Source organism: Thamnophis sirtalis, unplaced genomic scaffold, assembly GCF_051295495.1.
Source record: "Thamnophis sirtalis isolate CommonGarterSnake01/CBP01778 unplaced genomic scaffold, rThaSir2_p1.2 scaffold_3, whole genome shotgun sequence".
NCBI lineage: Eukaryota > Metazoa > Chordata > Lepidosauria > Squamata > Natricidae > Thamnophis > Thamnophis sirtalis.
In genome coordinates this window covers 172,253,129-172,270,219 of record NW_028261383.1, presented here as the reverse complement: position 1 = coordinate 172,270,219, position 17,091 = coordinate 172,253,129, and the positions used below count along the sequence as shown (strand labels likewise).

The window sequence follows — 17,091 nt, the reverse complement described above, 5'->3', positions numbered from 1 at the left end:
CTGAAAACTAATTGGTAGTATAGGAGCCCATGTATGGATTAGACTGCTCCTGCTATGTTCCTTGGCCAGTGGTCTGGATGTGATGCCTTCCCTTTCTTCTCTGCAGGCATTCTTTGAAACAGCCAGCCTGATGAGCCAGGTGTCCCATATCCACTTAGCCTTTGTTCATGGGGTTTGTGTATGGGGTTCAGAGAGTGAGTATTAATTGTATTCTTCGAAAGGTTCATTCATGTGTTGTTTGCTTCTTTCAAATATATTTCTTCTGTTTCCTCAACTACTCCACAAATTTCAAGATGTACCTTTGCATCACTTTTGATTCTTAATGCTTAATACTGTTTTATCTCTTTTTGTGTCTAGCAAAAAAGTGTGTTAAACCCACACCAAACTATATTTTGACAGGGTTGTCCAATTTCTCACCAATAGGTCATTTTTCTTCTGCGGCTGTTTTAGATTAGATTAGACTAGATTAGGATAGTTTTTGATAGTCAAGAAGTGCACTTAATATTTCTGAGATATTCTGAAGATATTCTGGACTATTGTGCTAAATGAGTGGGATTGAGTTTTACTCCCTTTTTCATGTTGGAAGTTCTTAATTTTAAACAATTGAGTTTTTATAGGTCCTACACCCGTGATTTGACTTAACTGATATCAAAATGATGAGAAATAGTGGTTCCAGAAATTGCAAAAATGAAATTTCAGGTGCATGTGGCCCTGAGTGTATGCACCCCAGTCTTAGATCTATCTTAAGTATATGAAAATAGTCCATTCCCATGTCTGCTCATATTTTGCAGCCAATGTTAACACCTGTTGCTATAGAGCAAAGATACTAATCCATTTGTTTGCTTCATATTTTTCATCCCTACTTCTGGTTTGGTTTTCAGATATAATGGTGGAAGAATTCATTGAGCATGGTCCCCTGGATGTCTTTTTGCGTAATAACAAAGGACGGGTAACAGTAGGCTGGAAATTCACTATTGCAACACAATTAGCCAGTGCCCTCAGTTACCTTGTAAGTCTGTTGGTGGGGATTTGCAGTGGATGGGTCTTCTTGAAAAGCTTGGATGTTATTTTGGCTGATCTTCATTCTCATTTTTTATTGGAGTTATGCACAATGACTCAAATGCCAGAATTGTAGGATTCTTTTTCTTATACATACTTTTAATTACCAGCCCTTGAATTTGAATTCTTTGCGATCGTAATTTAGTATGGATATTGATCAGGAGTATAAAAGTATTTTGGATTAGATTCCGAAAAGGTGCTTTATATCCCAATGATTCCAAGAAAAGACACAACTGCTTTAAAGGTTGCAGACAAGCACTTTACATAAACAGAAACACACATCCATACATTTCAAATCATCACCTTGAAGGACAGAATTGCAACACAATTTCCTGTGATTCTCAGCTTGAAGAACCAACAAGGAAACAACACCTGTAGGGCAGGTTATACTCCTAGAGAAGAGGAATAGCTAGTAAATAGGACCTGAGTTTAAGGGTTTAAATATTTTGGGACCAATTGTTTTGCCCATCTAGTAAGATCTGATAGAGTGGACCTTCTTCATGTTCCACCCTTAAAACAGTGCCATGGGACTCATGTGGCACATGTTCTCTGTTGTAGCACCTGATCTTTGGAATAGTACTTCCCCAGAGGTTCAAGTTAATCCAACCCTCCTACCTTTTAAATAATCCTTGAAAGCCTGGATCCTTTCCCAGATGTTAAATAGTATGTGCCCTTGAGGTGGGTGGTGGATTTTATCAGTGTGTTAGTGTCTCCCACCCTGTTAGTTTATTGTGGTGAACATTGCATTTAAGTTGTATCCTGCTCATAGTCTTAATGAGTTAGGTGGTTTATAAATGTGATGAATAAATGTTGTGTTTACAGGGAGTTCTGGTTAACGAATAATCTTTTTTTTGTTTATTGAATTTGTAAACTTTATATTGAACAGACGTCTTTTGAGAAAACTGAGGCATAATGCAACAATGACTAGATTAGCTTGTACAGGAATCTAGAGATGGAAATTCATTCCTCTTTTTTCTAAAGAGCAGCACTTTTTTCCTGACACACATCAGATATAATATGTCACAATCTACCATTGTATTTGTTTATGTAGGAAGATAAAAATCTAGTGCATGGCAATGTATGTGCCAAAAACATCCTGTTGGCAAGGAAAGGTTTGGAAGATGGCCTGCTGCCCTTTATTAAGCTCAGTGACCCAGGAGTCAGCTTCACTGTACTTTCCCAAGAAGGTAAACTGTTAATATTTGGAAAGTTGTTTCCCCTTTATATTTGTGATCATTCAAGGTATATAGAGGTGATGAAGCTGAATATATTATATTAGCAGACTTGAATAGAAGGATTCTGTGAAAGCATAGCAAGTCAATCAGTACAATTGTTTTCTTATCCTATGGTGTGATATGAGGGCTTGTATGCATTTGGACCTTCTTGGATGAAGGTTTTTTAATAGATGATCTTGTATTTGTAGTGACAGTGCCTGCCTTATTCTATCAGAAGCAAAGTTGACTACAAAGGGACCTTATGCTGCACTCCCAATCTTCTGCAAAGGCAGAATGAACTTTAGAAAAGTCTGTGCTGATGTTCTCACAGTTCCTGAAAAGCCTTTCAGGAACATTTTTAACACAATCTCTTTCATGTTAGATTGTACTTTTTAAAATGTTTTCTAACTTGGCCTTCTTCCTGCCATACTTGTACTTGTACTTGACGCCTCTTCACCCATCGTGGGTATAGGCGACTTCCATGGAAATTTGACGCCACTGTAATGGATACGGCGATCCATGGAAGCTGTTTCGGCTGGATATACCCAAGGGGACGCCAGTCCCAAGGGTCGACAGAGCCCGATTGGTGGGAACGGGGGGCACCACGTGAAGGCCGGGTTGTCGTTTGATAGTTGAGAGGCTTTGCAATAAGCGTTGCAATGTATATATTGCGCATCAACTATCCTTGTCTCTGTGAGCATTAAATTATTTTTCTTTGGAGAAACGTTCTTCTCATATGTGCTGCTGAAACTGGCAATTCATTACCCTGGAAAATATAGATGTAAATCCTACTTTACTGCCCGAGTCAAGTCAGCCGATGTTGTAAATGTCTGAGTTCTATTTTTGTTGCCCTTAAGATTATCTGGGGTCAGCATAGATGAGAATTCATGAGAGACTTTCCTATGATTTTGAAGTGTAGATAAAATCACAGTTAAAGCCCTAAAATATACATCTAATAATTGAAAAATAAAGAAAATTGCCAAAGTCCAACTCAGAAACTTAGTTTCCCCAGCACCCTAATATATGATGTGACCCCATTTGTTTTATGGCCTTCGGTTTTCCAAAGAACATTAAGAATGGCCTTTGGACACCCAACCTGCTATAAAGGTTTGAGTGAAAAGTTATTTTTCCTGCTGGTGAAATAATTCAGCAGATCCCAACCCTTGTTAGCAAGTCAATATTTCCATACTTCAAAGTAGTGTGGATTATTTAAGGAGGGATACATTCGTTTGCTGGTTTGTTTAAAGGGGACTATACTTATAGAAAATGAGGTTCAAATACTTGTTATGCCCACAATTTTACGGGAAAGAATGACAAGATCTCTATATGTCATGCTCACATTGCATATTACATGATAGCCTGCATGCTGCTATCTGAGTAAATATTTAATTTACCTTTCTTATCTTGACTGTAATCGATCTGTACTGAATTTTGCATAATTTCTGTTTTCTGTCCAACAATCCCTAATCTTTGGTTTCTTTCTCTGTTTGTAAAGAAAGGGTTGACAGGATCCCGTGGATTGCTCCAGAGTGTATCAAAGATGTAAAAAACCTTAGTACAGCAGCTGACAAATGGAGTTTTGGGACCACATTGCTGGAAATATGTTTTGATGCAGATGTGCCACTAAAAGAACGCACTCCTTCTGAGGTAGTGTCTTCCTCTACTTTTTTTTCACATTATATTGCTGCAGACTTCAGGGTTGGTTTCTTATAGAAAAGGATGGATCTAGTTCCACCTTGAGAATAATAACATAAGTGAAAACTTTTTCCATAGCAATATTAGGCTGCTTTTTATTAGTTTATAGTTTATATTAGCATTTCTTTATAAATGCATAACTGTATTATTGAATTAAATAATACATTCTGTGATAAGAATACATACAGTATATTATCTGTGGAACTAATATGATTGGAAGCTAGAAAGATCTTTAGACATAAACTCATTTTGACACGAGAATCATTAAAAAAAAACACTTTAAACTCTAAAATATGCACATCACTTTGAAAAATAGACAATTTCATCTATTTATGCAGAAAAATCTACTCTACTTTATAAGATTGGTGAGATTAAAATGGTTGAATAGAACATAGAAATATTCCACTTTTACATATTTCCAAATAAAGGATGTAGAATTGCTGCTTTAATTATACTGTAGCTCTTAGACAGAAGTAGCACACAAGAAGAAATGTATTAATTAAAATTGCTGGGAAACATTAACCTCAGATATGTTGATGATAGTACTTTGATGGCTGAAAGTGATAGATGGCTTAAAGAATCTCTTCTTGTAGATGAAAGAAGAAAGTGCACAAGCTGTAATAAAACAAATAATAAAACCAAGTTTATATCAGCAAGAACTCCTAGTTTGATGCTAATAGCTGGAGAAGTTGAAGTACTAACAACTTTATCTTCTTAGACTCAAAAAGTTTTATCGATAGTCATATAGCTATGAAAAAAATATCTGCTACTTTTTGAGAAATATTATGATAATGCTAGACAAAATATGAAAGTGTAGCTACATCACTCAGATGTCACAAGTACAAAGCTATGATTTTCTATGAAAACCTGACCATCAGAACACAGAATAATTTGAATAATGGTGCTGGAGAAAAATATGGTCGATATATTATCTTGACCTGCAAAAGAACAGTTTATTCAACGTTAGATGATATACAGAAACACTGATAATGAAGCTAAAGCTTAAATATTTGTGGCTCATAATCCAAAGATAAGAATCATTGAAGAAAAACCTGACGCAATTACAAAAGAGATGGCAGAGTGGCTAGGCACAGTCATTGATGGCATAATCGTGAATTTAGAAGAAATTTAAAAAGTTACTGATAGACCATTCTGGAGAAATTACTGGATGTTCATTGGCTCCTGAAAAGTCTGAAAGGGCTAAGTAACAATAACATAATTTGCATCCCATTTCCAGGTAAATTATTGGAATGGAATAGCTTCCTAGGGTATTCTTAAAATGCACTAGCAGAAATAATAGAAGAGGAATGAAAGAAGAAGGATTCCAAGATATCAGGGAGATTTTTATGAGCAACTTTAAAAACCTAACGGTAATCATTAGGCATCTAGATCCTATTTGAAAGCTGTTTGGCATATAGTGAAGACCGGAAATAATTTATTACAAAGGAAATGTCAGTGGATTTTCTATGTTTAATCTAATTTCATTTGGCAATATCAATCATAGGCTTCCATTTTTTTTTCTGCAGAAAGAACGTTTTTATGAGAAGAAGCATCATCTTCCAGAGCCATCCTTCAAAGAACTAGCTACCCTAATCAGCCAGTGCCTAAACTATGCTCATGGAGAGCGACCCTCTTTCCGGACTATCTTACGAGACCTCACTCAACTGCAACCACATAGTAAAAATCCCAAATAACTCTTAGATAGCAGCATTTTGTTAGCCATGTGACTCTAACCTTTTCTGCATGCCAGGGCCATGCTAAAAATAATGGCATCCATTAGGCTCACGACAGGGAGTTCCCAGAGGAGTTGTGCGCCCAACTTTTTTGAAAAGGAAAATTAGGTGCATTATGGGTAGAGGAAACAGTATACACCTGCTGTTTCTTTCTTCATTGAAACAAAATGACAAATGTGTCACTGAATACTGACAGCATGGTGGGTAGGTGCTCCAATGGTTGCAAAATGAGGGCAATCTCTGTCTTGTGTAACATAATGGTGTTCTCTCACACTCTCTTGGGGATACAAGAGGACAATTGTAAAGCAGGCTCAATTAAGATGCTATGAGGATAAGCAGAGACTCAGTTTGTGGCCCGATTACAACTGCTTAAATTGCAATACCAGCGAGAGGAAAAACTAAACGTTAGCCCTAACGATAAAAACTAGAAGAAAGAGATTGTACAATGTTTAGTCAAATCTAGAAACTTGTTTGATTCAAAAATTATGAGCATTTAGTCCTTCAGTACTGAACTCCAATAAAAGCCTCTTCTGATCTGTATGTTGTAGGCTTCCTGAGAGTGCTTTGTAAGTTTCTTCCCTTCTAGCCATTTTACATCCGCTATATCTTTCTTCTTGTTTTCCAGATCCTCTTGACATTAGCTCTGTGAATCCTGCGTTCCCTGTATCAGATCCTACTGTCTTTCAGAAGCGCTACCTGAAAAAGATTCGAGATCTGGGTGAGGTAAATTGCCTTTGTTAGGAATAACAGCTTATTTTCTTCCTCCATTCTCAAAAAGTAAGAGCTGAAACAAATGATTCCTGTTGTGCTTTTTAAAAATCTGTTCCTGCAATTAACTTTTTGTATCTATTTATTGAGGATCAAATGTATTGCATACCTTCATTTTAAGAAGGAAATATAATTTCCTATCTTATAAGAAGCAATAAAACAAAGATATATTCGGTGAATATATAACAGAAAAATTATACTCAGTGTTAGCTACAACTCTATCACTTTAATTTTAAGTAAATATTAAGAATAATGCTATAGCATTTACAAATGTATATATTTAGGGTTCTTTTATTTCAGCTCCCATCCCATATTAAAATCAAATGTGCAGCTGCTGATATGGCATTTTAGCACCAATTTATCTTTATTTGATTGGCAGATACGGTCTACTATCCCATCACATGCAGGATAGAGTGTGAGTTCCTAAATATTCTCATCATATCTGTCAAAAGAGATACAATCTGTAACACTGATGCTATCATTAGTGATCATCTTCTTTAGAAACAAACATAGTTTTATTTTCCAGCACTCTAGAAAGAGATGAGTTAGCGCCTCTTGGGTGCTTAATACTTTTTTTTGTCTAGTTCATGAAATTCAATTGTACAGATCTCAGTCCTATGAACTTTGGATGCAATGGGTCAAATTGTAATTTACATTATTTGCATGTAGGTAATGCCATAATATACCAAAGGGTGTAGTTGTGAATACTACAAATTATGTCATTTGCATCAATTATTCCCATTTATATAATGATAGCAATAGCACTTAGACATATACCACTCCCTAGTGCTTTTCAGCCCTAAGTGGTTTTACAGTATATTATATTACAGTATATTACCCCCCCAAAATCTGGGTCCTCACATTACACTAATAAAACAAAGATGTAATTGGTGCCATTTGTATTGTCATAATGATATACCCTTTGCTTTATTGATTTCTGAAGCATAATAGACACCTCCCACCAACAGTTAATCTGTTAAAATGAGGTTTTACTATTATTATATCTTATAAGCTCAATGAAAGTTCATTAGAAATGAAGCAGATCTATTGTTCATAAACCCACTTCAAATCCAGGCTTTTGTTTTTAATTTGTTATTACAAAATATCATTTTATTATTTTCCTTATTACACCAAATTGTAGTTTCCAAATCAGCATTCAACCTGTTTTGAGTTAAACTATATTTTCATGTTTAATAAGCCATGCGCAACATATCCATTCAGATGTTCTTTCCCCTTGGCTTCAATTCAACATTTGCTCCATAGTTTTGCCAATTTCAAATAATGATCTTACTTTGCTGACTGAGCCTATTTTGCTTAAGTATCAGCTACATGAACTATGAAATAGGATCGCAAATAGAGATTGACTTCAGTCATAAAAGGATTCAAGAATGGAGAAAAAGAAATATTATTCAGACTTTATTGCTAAAGTCAGTGTTTTCATGGCATAACAACTGTGTGAAATATTCCTTGTAGCAAGGGATTGTTCTGAGATTATTGAGATTAGTTCTCCTTCTGAAAGGTATTCTGTACAACCTGACATTTCCCAAAGAAATATAGTTTGGCATTTGGCTTTTGAAATTCAAAATCCTTACCTTGTTTCTTTCTCCCTCTCATTCTATTAGGGCCACTTTGGTAAAGTGAGCCTGTATTGTTATGATCCTGCCAATGATGGCACTGGTGAGATGGTAGCAGTGAAGTCACTGAAATCAGGTTGCAGCCAGCAGCTCTTGACTAGTTGGAAAAAGGAGATTGAGATCTTGAAGACCCTCTACCATGAGAATATTGTAAAATACAAAGGCTGCTGCAACGAGCAAGGTATGGAATCTGCTGTGTAGCTCCTGCAGGAGCAAGACGGTGAATAGCTTAGCATAAACATACTACTTACAGAACTAGTCCCAAGAGCTCCCAGTTTGTATCCTAGCTTCATCATAGGCATGATTTTTGAAATACCCTCTATAATTTTAACTTACATATTGGGCAATGCTTTTAGGGTTGCATTTCCAGATGAGTGAACAATATATTCTGTGCATGCAGACTATACTTTCTGCCCATTTATTCAGCCATTTTTTTTCTCACCTTCACTTAGGTTGTAGTTTCTCCTTCAACCAGTCTATTCCATTGTTTCTTTTCTATTAATAGCTACTGGTAGATCATCTTGAAAACAAGTATCTCAGAAAGACAATTGCTGAATCTGCCAAATTATAATAGATTCTCTGGAGCGTGTCAGCTGCATTGACAGCAAGACAGGTTCTCTTAATGTGGCAAGAGAAAAAAGCGTGCAGAATCAGCAAGAGGGAGAAATAAGTACTATATTGCAAGTAGGCCTGATGAACTGCCCAAAAGAAACTGACGATCAAATGTGGCCTGCAGGCCCTTCATGTGCCCTTTGTTTAAGCCAGAGGTTTTAAAGGTGCTTGTTGTCACCTTCAAAGCCCTTCATGGTATTGGACCTGGGTACTTGAGAGACCGCCTACTGCCAATTACCTCCAATAGACCGATTAGATCCCACAGATTAGGCCTCCTCCGAATTCCATCCGCCGGCCAGTGCCGACTGGCGACTACCCGGAGGAGAGCCTTCTCTGTGGCTGCTCCGACCCTATGGAACGAACTCCCCGTGGAGATTCGAACCCTCACCACCCTCCAGGCCTTCCGCATAGCCCTTAAAACCTGGCTGTCCTGACAGGCCTGGGGCTAAAGACTTTAACCCCACCCAAATAGTATGACTGTCGTGCTTTTTAATGATGTATTGTCTCTATGTGTGTATCTTGTTTTGTTCTTCCCTCCCCCTGGATTGTGAGCCGCCCTGAGTCCCCCCAGGGAAAAGGGCGGCATATAAATAAAGTAAAATCCTAAATCCTAAAAAACAAATAAATTCGGGGAAGCGATGATACTTTTTTGGAGCTAATATTTCTTTGCATTTTGCAATTCCAGGAGAAAAGATTGTGCAGCTTATCATGGAATATGTGCCACTGGGAAGTCTGAGGGATTATCTCCCCAAGCACAATGTCAGCTTGGCCCACATTCTCCTCTTTGCCCAGCAGATTTGTGAGGTAGGTCTTGTCCGTGTTGGATACAACATGTGTGTGGTTCTCGACAGAGGGAATGACCTTTTTCTTGGATCATAGTTCCAATAGGTAAAGCAGAATGAAGAGAATTGTTTACATAAATGTTCCTTAATGCTGGGAAAATACTTTATTTTTATAAAAGGAACAGGATACATGAAATTCAGGATTGCCAGCCTCTGCCTTTGGGTATAGACATATCTACTGATGGCTTTGGCCTCTGATTGAAGGATGTAAGGTGGGCTCTATTTTCTCTGCAGGGAATGGCTTATCTCCACTCCTTGCACTACATCCACAGAGACCTAGCAGCTAGAAATGTGCTCCTGGAGAATGAAAATGTAGTAAAAATTGGAGACTTTGGTCTTGCCAAAGCCATCCCCAAAGGACATGACTATTATCGTGTCTGTGAAGATGGAGACAGCCCCGTCTTCTGGTATGTAAAGAATTGCATTATTTTATGGGTTTTGAATATTTGAGAGTTGACTGCACTACAACTCATTCATACAGGCATTATATCATGTGGAAAGCAAGATCTTAATGATAATGGAGGAAAGATAGTAGCCTTAAAACAGTATTTTCCTGTCTTAAGTGCTGAGAGGGAAAAGGTGAAATCTAAAATGAAGGTTTCAGACAAAAGTTAGTGTGGTTTAATCTTGATACTCTTTTGTGGAGGTGGGAGGGGATAACGTTCCCAGCTTTCCTGGAAGCAGTCGACTATTGTATCATCTTTTCAATAATTGGAGCGAATGATGATAACGGCATGCTTTTATATAGAAGAATGCTTTGGGAAAGAAGGATTACAGTCTTACAGAAAATGAGTTGTAAATGTCCTGTTTGACAATGTTCGAAGCCATTTGCCTGCTGTTGGATAAGCAAGATGAACTTCACTCTAATTAAAATGTAGTTTGTCAGCTCTTTATTGCTATTTAACATAGGTATGCTGTGGAATGCCTCAAGGAATGTAAATTCTATTATGCTTCTGATGTCTGGTCCTTTGGAGTGACTTTATATGAACTGTTAACATGGTGTGATTCAAGTCAGAGCCCTCCACAAGTGAGTAAAATTAATATTCATAACATTTCCTTAGCAGCAACAAGCCATAGCAGCCATGAAGAATCGTTACAAGAATTGGGTATGTCTAGATTAATGAAAAGAAGGGCTAGGGTGATATAATAGCAGTGTTGCAATCTCTAAGGGGCTGCCACAAAGAAGTGATCAACTTATTCTCCAAAGCACCTGAAGGCAGGACAAGAAGCCATGGGTGGAAACTAATCAACCTAGAACTTAGGAGAAATTTCCTGATGGTTAGAACAATTAATCAGTGGAATGAGTTGCCTCCAGAAATTGTAGGTGCTCCAATACTGGAAGTTTTTAAGAAGAGATTGGACATCCATTTGTCTGAAATAATATAGGGTTTCCTACCTGAGCAGGGAGTTGGACTAGAAGACACAAAGCTCCTTTCCAACTCAGTTATTTCAATGTTCCTTATTGTAGCCCTGGGACCAATTCAAAACATTCAGTATAACTGTTGCTTGAATTCATTTTTAGCGTGGCACGACAAAACCGCGCTACGCAAAATAGCGGAGATTAAATCGCGTCACTAAAGTCGCGACGTCATCATCGCGCGTCATCACCGCGGGGACAACAGCGCGGTGACAGAAGGGCGTTCTACATGCTTCGTTCTTTGCCTCCAAAGGTAGCCCTCCTCCTCCAGCTGACAGCGGCAGCAGGCACGGGGCAAAGCGGGCTGCCCAGCAGCAGCAGCCCGCGGGAAGGGTCCAGCTCAGCCGCGGAGGGCAGCAGGAAGCCCGCGGGGGGCCCGAGCAGGGCCGCCGACGCTGGCGGCGGAGGAGGACGCAGCAGCGGCAGCGGCTGAGGCTCTCCCGGGGCCGGCGAAGCGGGCTTGCCCGGCAGAGGCAGGCTGCCCTCTTCTTCCTCAACAACATCTCCTTGGATGGGCGGCCGCCGCCACCGGGCAAGCCCGCTTCGCCGGCCCCGGGAGAGCCTCAGCCGCCGCCGCCGCCGCCCGCCCTGCCTCTTCCTCCGGGGGAGGCGCCGGCGGCGCAGGCCGCCCGTCCAAGGAGATGTTGTTGAGGAAGAAGAGGGCAGCCTGCCTCTGCCGGGCAAGCCCGCTTCGCCGGCCCGGGAGAGCCTCAGCCGCCACCGCTGCCACGTCCTCCTCCGCTTCCTGATGCCCCCCGCGGCTGTGCTGGACCCTTCCCGCGGGCTGCTGCTGCTGGGCAGCCCGCTTTGCCCCGTGCCCGCTGCCGCTGTCAGCTGGAGGAGGAGGGCTACCTTTGGAGGCAAAGAACGAAGCATGTAGAACGCCCTTCTGTCACCGCGCTGTTGTCGCGGCGGTAGGGTCGTTTTTTTATTAGCGCTTCGGACGCCGCGGATTTGCCTCCGCACTTATGTCGGCGCGGATAAGGGCATCGCGGTTTTGTGGTGGAACCCATTTTTAGATGACTCAGCATAGACAGAATAATGTCCATGTTCTCTGCCTCTTTCCTGGATACCCATAAGCTCCTGATTAAAAAAAAAGAATAAAAAATAAAGCAAAGCATTGGATTCTAGCATTATATTTAACAGCAGTATCTTTAAACCTTATTGGAATTGTAAATAACAATTTGAGAGCTTAATAGGTTTCTGGTAATTGGATGTTTGTACCTGGGTAGGCTGCTCCAGTAGCCATTTTATAAATGCACCCACGACATGCATTCAAAATTCTAAATGTTTTCCTGGCCCCCAAAAGTTGCTTATCACCTTGTCTACACTTCAGAGGCCTGTCTGTACTGTTTTAACTATAATTTTGTTATCTAGGATGTTGGTTAGATTTAGTTGAATCAGAATAGAGCTGGAAGGGACCTTGGAGGTCTTCTAGTCCAGCTGCCTGCTCAAGCAGGAAACCATTTCAGACAGATGACTGTCCAGTTTAAGACCTTCTTCTTAAAAACCTCCAGTGATGAAGCACCCACAACTTCTGAAGGCAAGCTGTTCCACTGGTTAATTGTCCTCGATGTTAGGAAGTTTTGCCTTAATTCCTAGTTGCTTCTTCTCTCCTTAATTAGTTTCCATCCATTATTTCTTGTCCTAACTTCTGGTACGTTGGAAAATAAATAGATCCCCTCCTCTTTGTGGCAACCTCTGAAATACTGGAGTGCTGCTATCATGTCACTCCTAGTCCTTCTTTTCTTTAGACTAGCCAAATGCAAATCCTGCAACTGTTCTCCAGGACTTTAATCATCTTAGTTGCTCTTTTTTGTACTTTTCCAAAGTCTCAACATCTTTTTGTAATGTGTTGACTAAAACTGGATGCGGTATTCCAGATGTGGCCTTACTAAGGCTTTATAAAGTGGCACTAATACTTCACATGATTTTGATTCTATGCCTGTTTATACAACCAAGGATTACAATACGTGTTTTGACTGCTGTGTCATGTTTAAGTGATCATCCACTAGGAGTCCAAAGTCCCTCTCACAGTTACTGTTTTTGAGCCAGGTTTTGCTTAATATATACTTGTACCTTTGGTTTTTCCTACCCAGTGTAAAACCTTGCTTTTCTCCACATTAAATTTCATTTTGTTGGATAGCGCCAGTGGTGGGTTGCAGGCGGTACGCCCCAGTACAGACGGACCAGTGCCTGCCCGGAGCACTGGGTACCATTCCAGTACGGTGCTCCAGAGGGCCCGCCCGCCCGCCTGAGCTCCTTACTTGTATTTGAGCTCTTTGGCATTTCCGCGCATGTGCATGAAGCACATGGCACCTACGCAATGCTTCGCCGAGCAGCTAGAGCATTGCGGACGTTTGCGGAGGCGTCACAAGAGATAAGCATGCATGCCCAGGCTGCACGAACTCATGTGGTGGACGGCGGGCCCCATTGCACCATACCGGTTGCACCGGGATCCAGAACCCACCACTGGGTAGCACCCATTGTTTAAGAAGTTTTTGGATCCCGAGCTTGTCCTCTGGGGTATTGGCTATTCCTGCCCGCTTAGTATCATCTGTAAATTTGACGACTTCCCCTTCTATTCCCTCATCTAAGTCATTTATGAAGATACTGAAGAGTACTGGCCCTAAGACGGAACCTTACCCCACTTCTTACTTCCCTCCATGTAGATGTAGTACTATTAAGGACTACTTGTTGACTACATTGATTAATCATTGAGTTATAGTCAGTTACCTAGGGATGTTGAAGTCCATGCTGGCCAAGGGGCTAATAACATCACACAATGCTATTGCATATATTGTTCAGTTATAATGATTTATAGGAATGGTATAGCATGATGAAATATTACTTTGGTATGTTTTTAGAATATAATTATTTTTCTGAAATGATTTTTCTCAAACATCTGTTACCTCTGAGAAAAAAAATGTGTACAAGTTCATTGTAAAGTTTTTTTTTTTGAAGAAAGGAACTTTTGGCATGTGCCATCTTCATGTTACCTCATGAAAGCACTGACTGGTTCTCCCATATTGCTTTAGAGATTTATTGAGATGATTGGAATGACTCAGGGTCAGATGACAGTGCTGAGGCTCATTGAGCTGTTGGACAGAGGGGAAAGACTGCCCAGTCCAAAAGACTGCCCTTGTGAGGTGAGTCTGTTCTCCTGGCCTTTCATTGCCTTTTTGTTGTAGAAATTGTAGTCTGGGAATCTTGACATTTTTGCTGCATCCAGAGCTCCCAAACAAAATTAAGATCACTATGTTGCTCATCTTTGTAGTATCTGCTAAAAGTTTAGAAGACAGTATATTATTGAAAATTATGGAATCAAGGATTACACTCAAGTCGTTTCCCATTCTAAGCTTAAATAGTCAAAAGAAACAACAGTAAGTAATGCAAATTCATGTATGATAGCAGTGGTAGGTTTCAAAAATTGTTCGAACCTACTCTGTGGGTGTGGCCTCCTTTGTGGGAGTGGCTTGCCGCCCATGTGACCAGATGGGAGTGTCTTGCCGCCCATGGGACCCGATATGAAGATGCCGACGACACTTGTCAGAACCACCTTAAATTACCTCACACACAGCGCTGGCGTGCATAAGAATAGGATGTAAACTTGTTTTTTAAAAGGCATCTTTGGTTTGCGTTAAAACAACGTCAACAGACGCAATGTTCTGATTGCACCACAAACGCAGTAGTCATCCTTACCTTTCACAGAGGCACTGAGTTTTATAAATAGGATCATGATAGTGTAGAATAATCATATCCAAGGACCAGTGGTGGGTTTCAAAAAATTTTGGAGCCTCTTCTGTAGGTGTGGCCTGCTTTCCGGGTCCACTGGTGGAACCTCTTCTAACCGGTTCGATAGATTTGACGAACCGGTTCTACCGAATAGGTGCGAACTGGTAGGAACCCATCTCTGTAAGATAGCTAAATATACAACCAGAATTGTTGATTAATATTTAAATGGATAAAGGATCAGTTGCTAGTGCCAGGGTTACAGTTTTAAAAGATAATGATATATAGTAGTAAGCAAAGGAAAAGTCTTGTGATGCATTAGAAGCATGTTAAGAGTATTCTGTAAAAACCCTTGCTACAATCTTTTTAGTTACCACAAATAATGCGGCATTACTTACTGTGCAATTCTGCGCCCACTTACTTAGAAATCCCATTGATTCAGTGGATCTTAACCCCAGGCAAATGGTATTGCACTGTATTCTTATATTCATATTTCTTCAAAAGTAATAGGGCATAATTCTGGCAAATCTTCCAATAATTTATAATACTAGCCAATGTCTAAATATGTTCCCACTCCTTCAGATGGTTTACCGTAATTTGAGGAGGCTTCCTGATATAAATTAAATAATTCCTAAAGGTTAAAGTCTTCATCTTAAATCTATCTCAATTTTCTATAAACAAGTGTGTAAATATATAGGTACAACTACATTAGATCTGATTAGAAAGCATAGTCTTTGTATTCCAGAACAGTTAATGCTGCAATTAATTTGTTTTGGAAGTTTAAGAGACATCTAATATCTCCCGGTGATTACTAATTTAGCCACTAGTTTTTAGAGCAGAAACTGCAGAACAGTGTAACTTTTAGAGTGTCTCCACTGTCATATATTGTTCTGTGATTTTCCTTTTTTTTTAAGCTAGCTTGGAGTCTAGAAAACAAATTGATGGAGGGGAACTGGTTAGGTTTACCAGTAGAGCAATGCCACATAAGTATTGGACAATTTGCTGAGATCTTTTTCTCTTTCTTTCTTTCTTTCTTTCTTTCTTTCTTTCTTTCTTTCTTTCTTTCTTTCTTTCTCTTCCTTTTTTCTTTCTCTTCCTTTTTTCCCTTCCCTTTTGTATTGTATGTGCTTTTTTGTCTTCTAAATCTCTGCCTTTTCCCACAGATTTATCACCTGATGAAAAACTGTTGGGAATCTGAAGCTTCATTCCGCCCAACCTTCACAAACCTAGCGCCCCTCCTCAAAGCCTTCCATGAAAAGTACAAGACCCAGGCCCCTTCAGTTTTCAGTGTGTGTTGATGAGAATGAAGAGGTTTTTGTACCAAAGACCAAAGTCCTATTTGCACTCTGTGTGCTAGTGCTTACATGCCTGGAAAGCCACCGTGCCAGGAAAGTTGCTTCTAAGTGACAGTGATCTTGGATTCTGACTTTTCTGTTCTGCGCAGTGTCCTTGCATTGTCTGGATATTTTTGCACTTATCGAATGTGGTGGGGCATAAGGAAAAGCCCATCCAATGTTTTTGTCTAGCTGAAAGGCAGAAGCTGCTTATGAAACTTTCTCCTTTGCTATATCCTGCTGGGATGCAAGTCATTTGTAAAGTCTCATTATGAGATATTCTGGTACAGGAAAACATGTTGGTATCTAATGAATTTAATGGACTCTTGCGCTTATGGTCCGATGCAGAGTATGAATCTGTAATTCAAGGAACCCTGAAAATGGAATGCAATATTTTGACTTGCTATTTGAAAAACCTGTTATATCACATATAACTGCTAACCAAACAGAATGAAAGGTATCTGGCCTTTATTTGTAGCATCTTTACAAGGAAATACATTTTTTTAACCTGGCATTTATTCCTTAATCACTCTTTTTACATCTCTTTATCCCCCGTAGCATAGCATTATTTGCACATCTACTTGATAAGGGTCACTTATCTGCCTATGTGAAATCAGAAGCACCCTTAGCCGACTCAATGCTAGAGAAGTAAATATCTGATCATGTCTGTTTCCAGACATTTTTGTTCCCAAAGAGCAATCCTTACTGTCTCTCAGATGGATGAATCAAGAATTTCCACTAATGAGGATTTGCAGCAGCTGCTATGTTTCCCTTTGAATTTTCTAACAGTTCATCCTTTTTTAAAAAAAAAAGTGATATAAAACAATTGTATCTTTTCTTGAGCTGAGAACTATTTTGGTTTGAAATGACCAATCCCAAAACTTCACCACCACCTGTCCCCTGATGTTTGCCAATCAATAACTTTGAATTTGAATGGAGGTGGAAAGAAACTATAGGCCTTAAATAACACTGAAAATGAAGACAAGAAATGCCTTTTGGTCACTAACTAGTTGCTACCTTCTGACATGTAGCAAAATAAAGGTGGCTTGAG

General features: G+C 39.6%; 1 protein-coding gene across 1 annotated transcript in view; it reads left to right on the top strand.

Moving 5' to 3' along the window:
* Positions 1 to 16,496, top strand: part of TYK2 (tyrosine kinase 2) — a 30,129-nt gene extending 13,633 nt beyond the window's left edge. The window contains exons 12-23 of the mRNA XM_014057940.2: positions 107 to 194; positions 882 to 1,009; positions 2,111 to 2,246; positions 3,769 to 3,920; positions 5,495 to 5,645; positions 6,327 to 6,424; positions 8,092 to 8,284; positions 9,401 to 9,519; positions 9,792 to 9,964; positions 10,467 to 10,584; positions 14,013 to 14,123; positions 15,870 to 16,496. Coding sequence (XP_013913415.2) covers positions 107 to 194; positions 882 to 1,009; positions 2,111 to 2,246; positions 3,769 to 3,920; positions 5,495 to 5,645; positions 6,327 to 6,424; positions 8,092 to 8,284; positions 9,401 to 9,519; positions 9,792 to 9,964; positions 10,467 to 10,584; positions 14,013 to 14,123; positions 15,870 to 16,004 — 1,602 coding nt within the window. The 3' untranslated portion in view covers positions 16,005 to 16,496. The remainder of the gene's footprint in view (positions 1 to 106; positions 195 to 881; positions 1,010 to 2,110; positions 2,247 to 3,768; positions 3,921 to 5,494; positions 5,646 to 6,326; positions 6,425 to 8,091; positions 8,285 to 9,400; positions 9,520 to 9,791; positions 9,965 to 10,466; positions 10,585 to 14,012; positions 14,124 to 15,869) is intronic.
* The last annotated feature ends 595 nt before the right edge of the window (positions 16,497 to 17,091 follow it).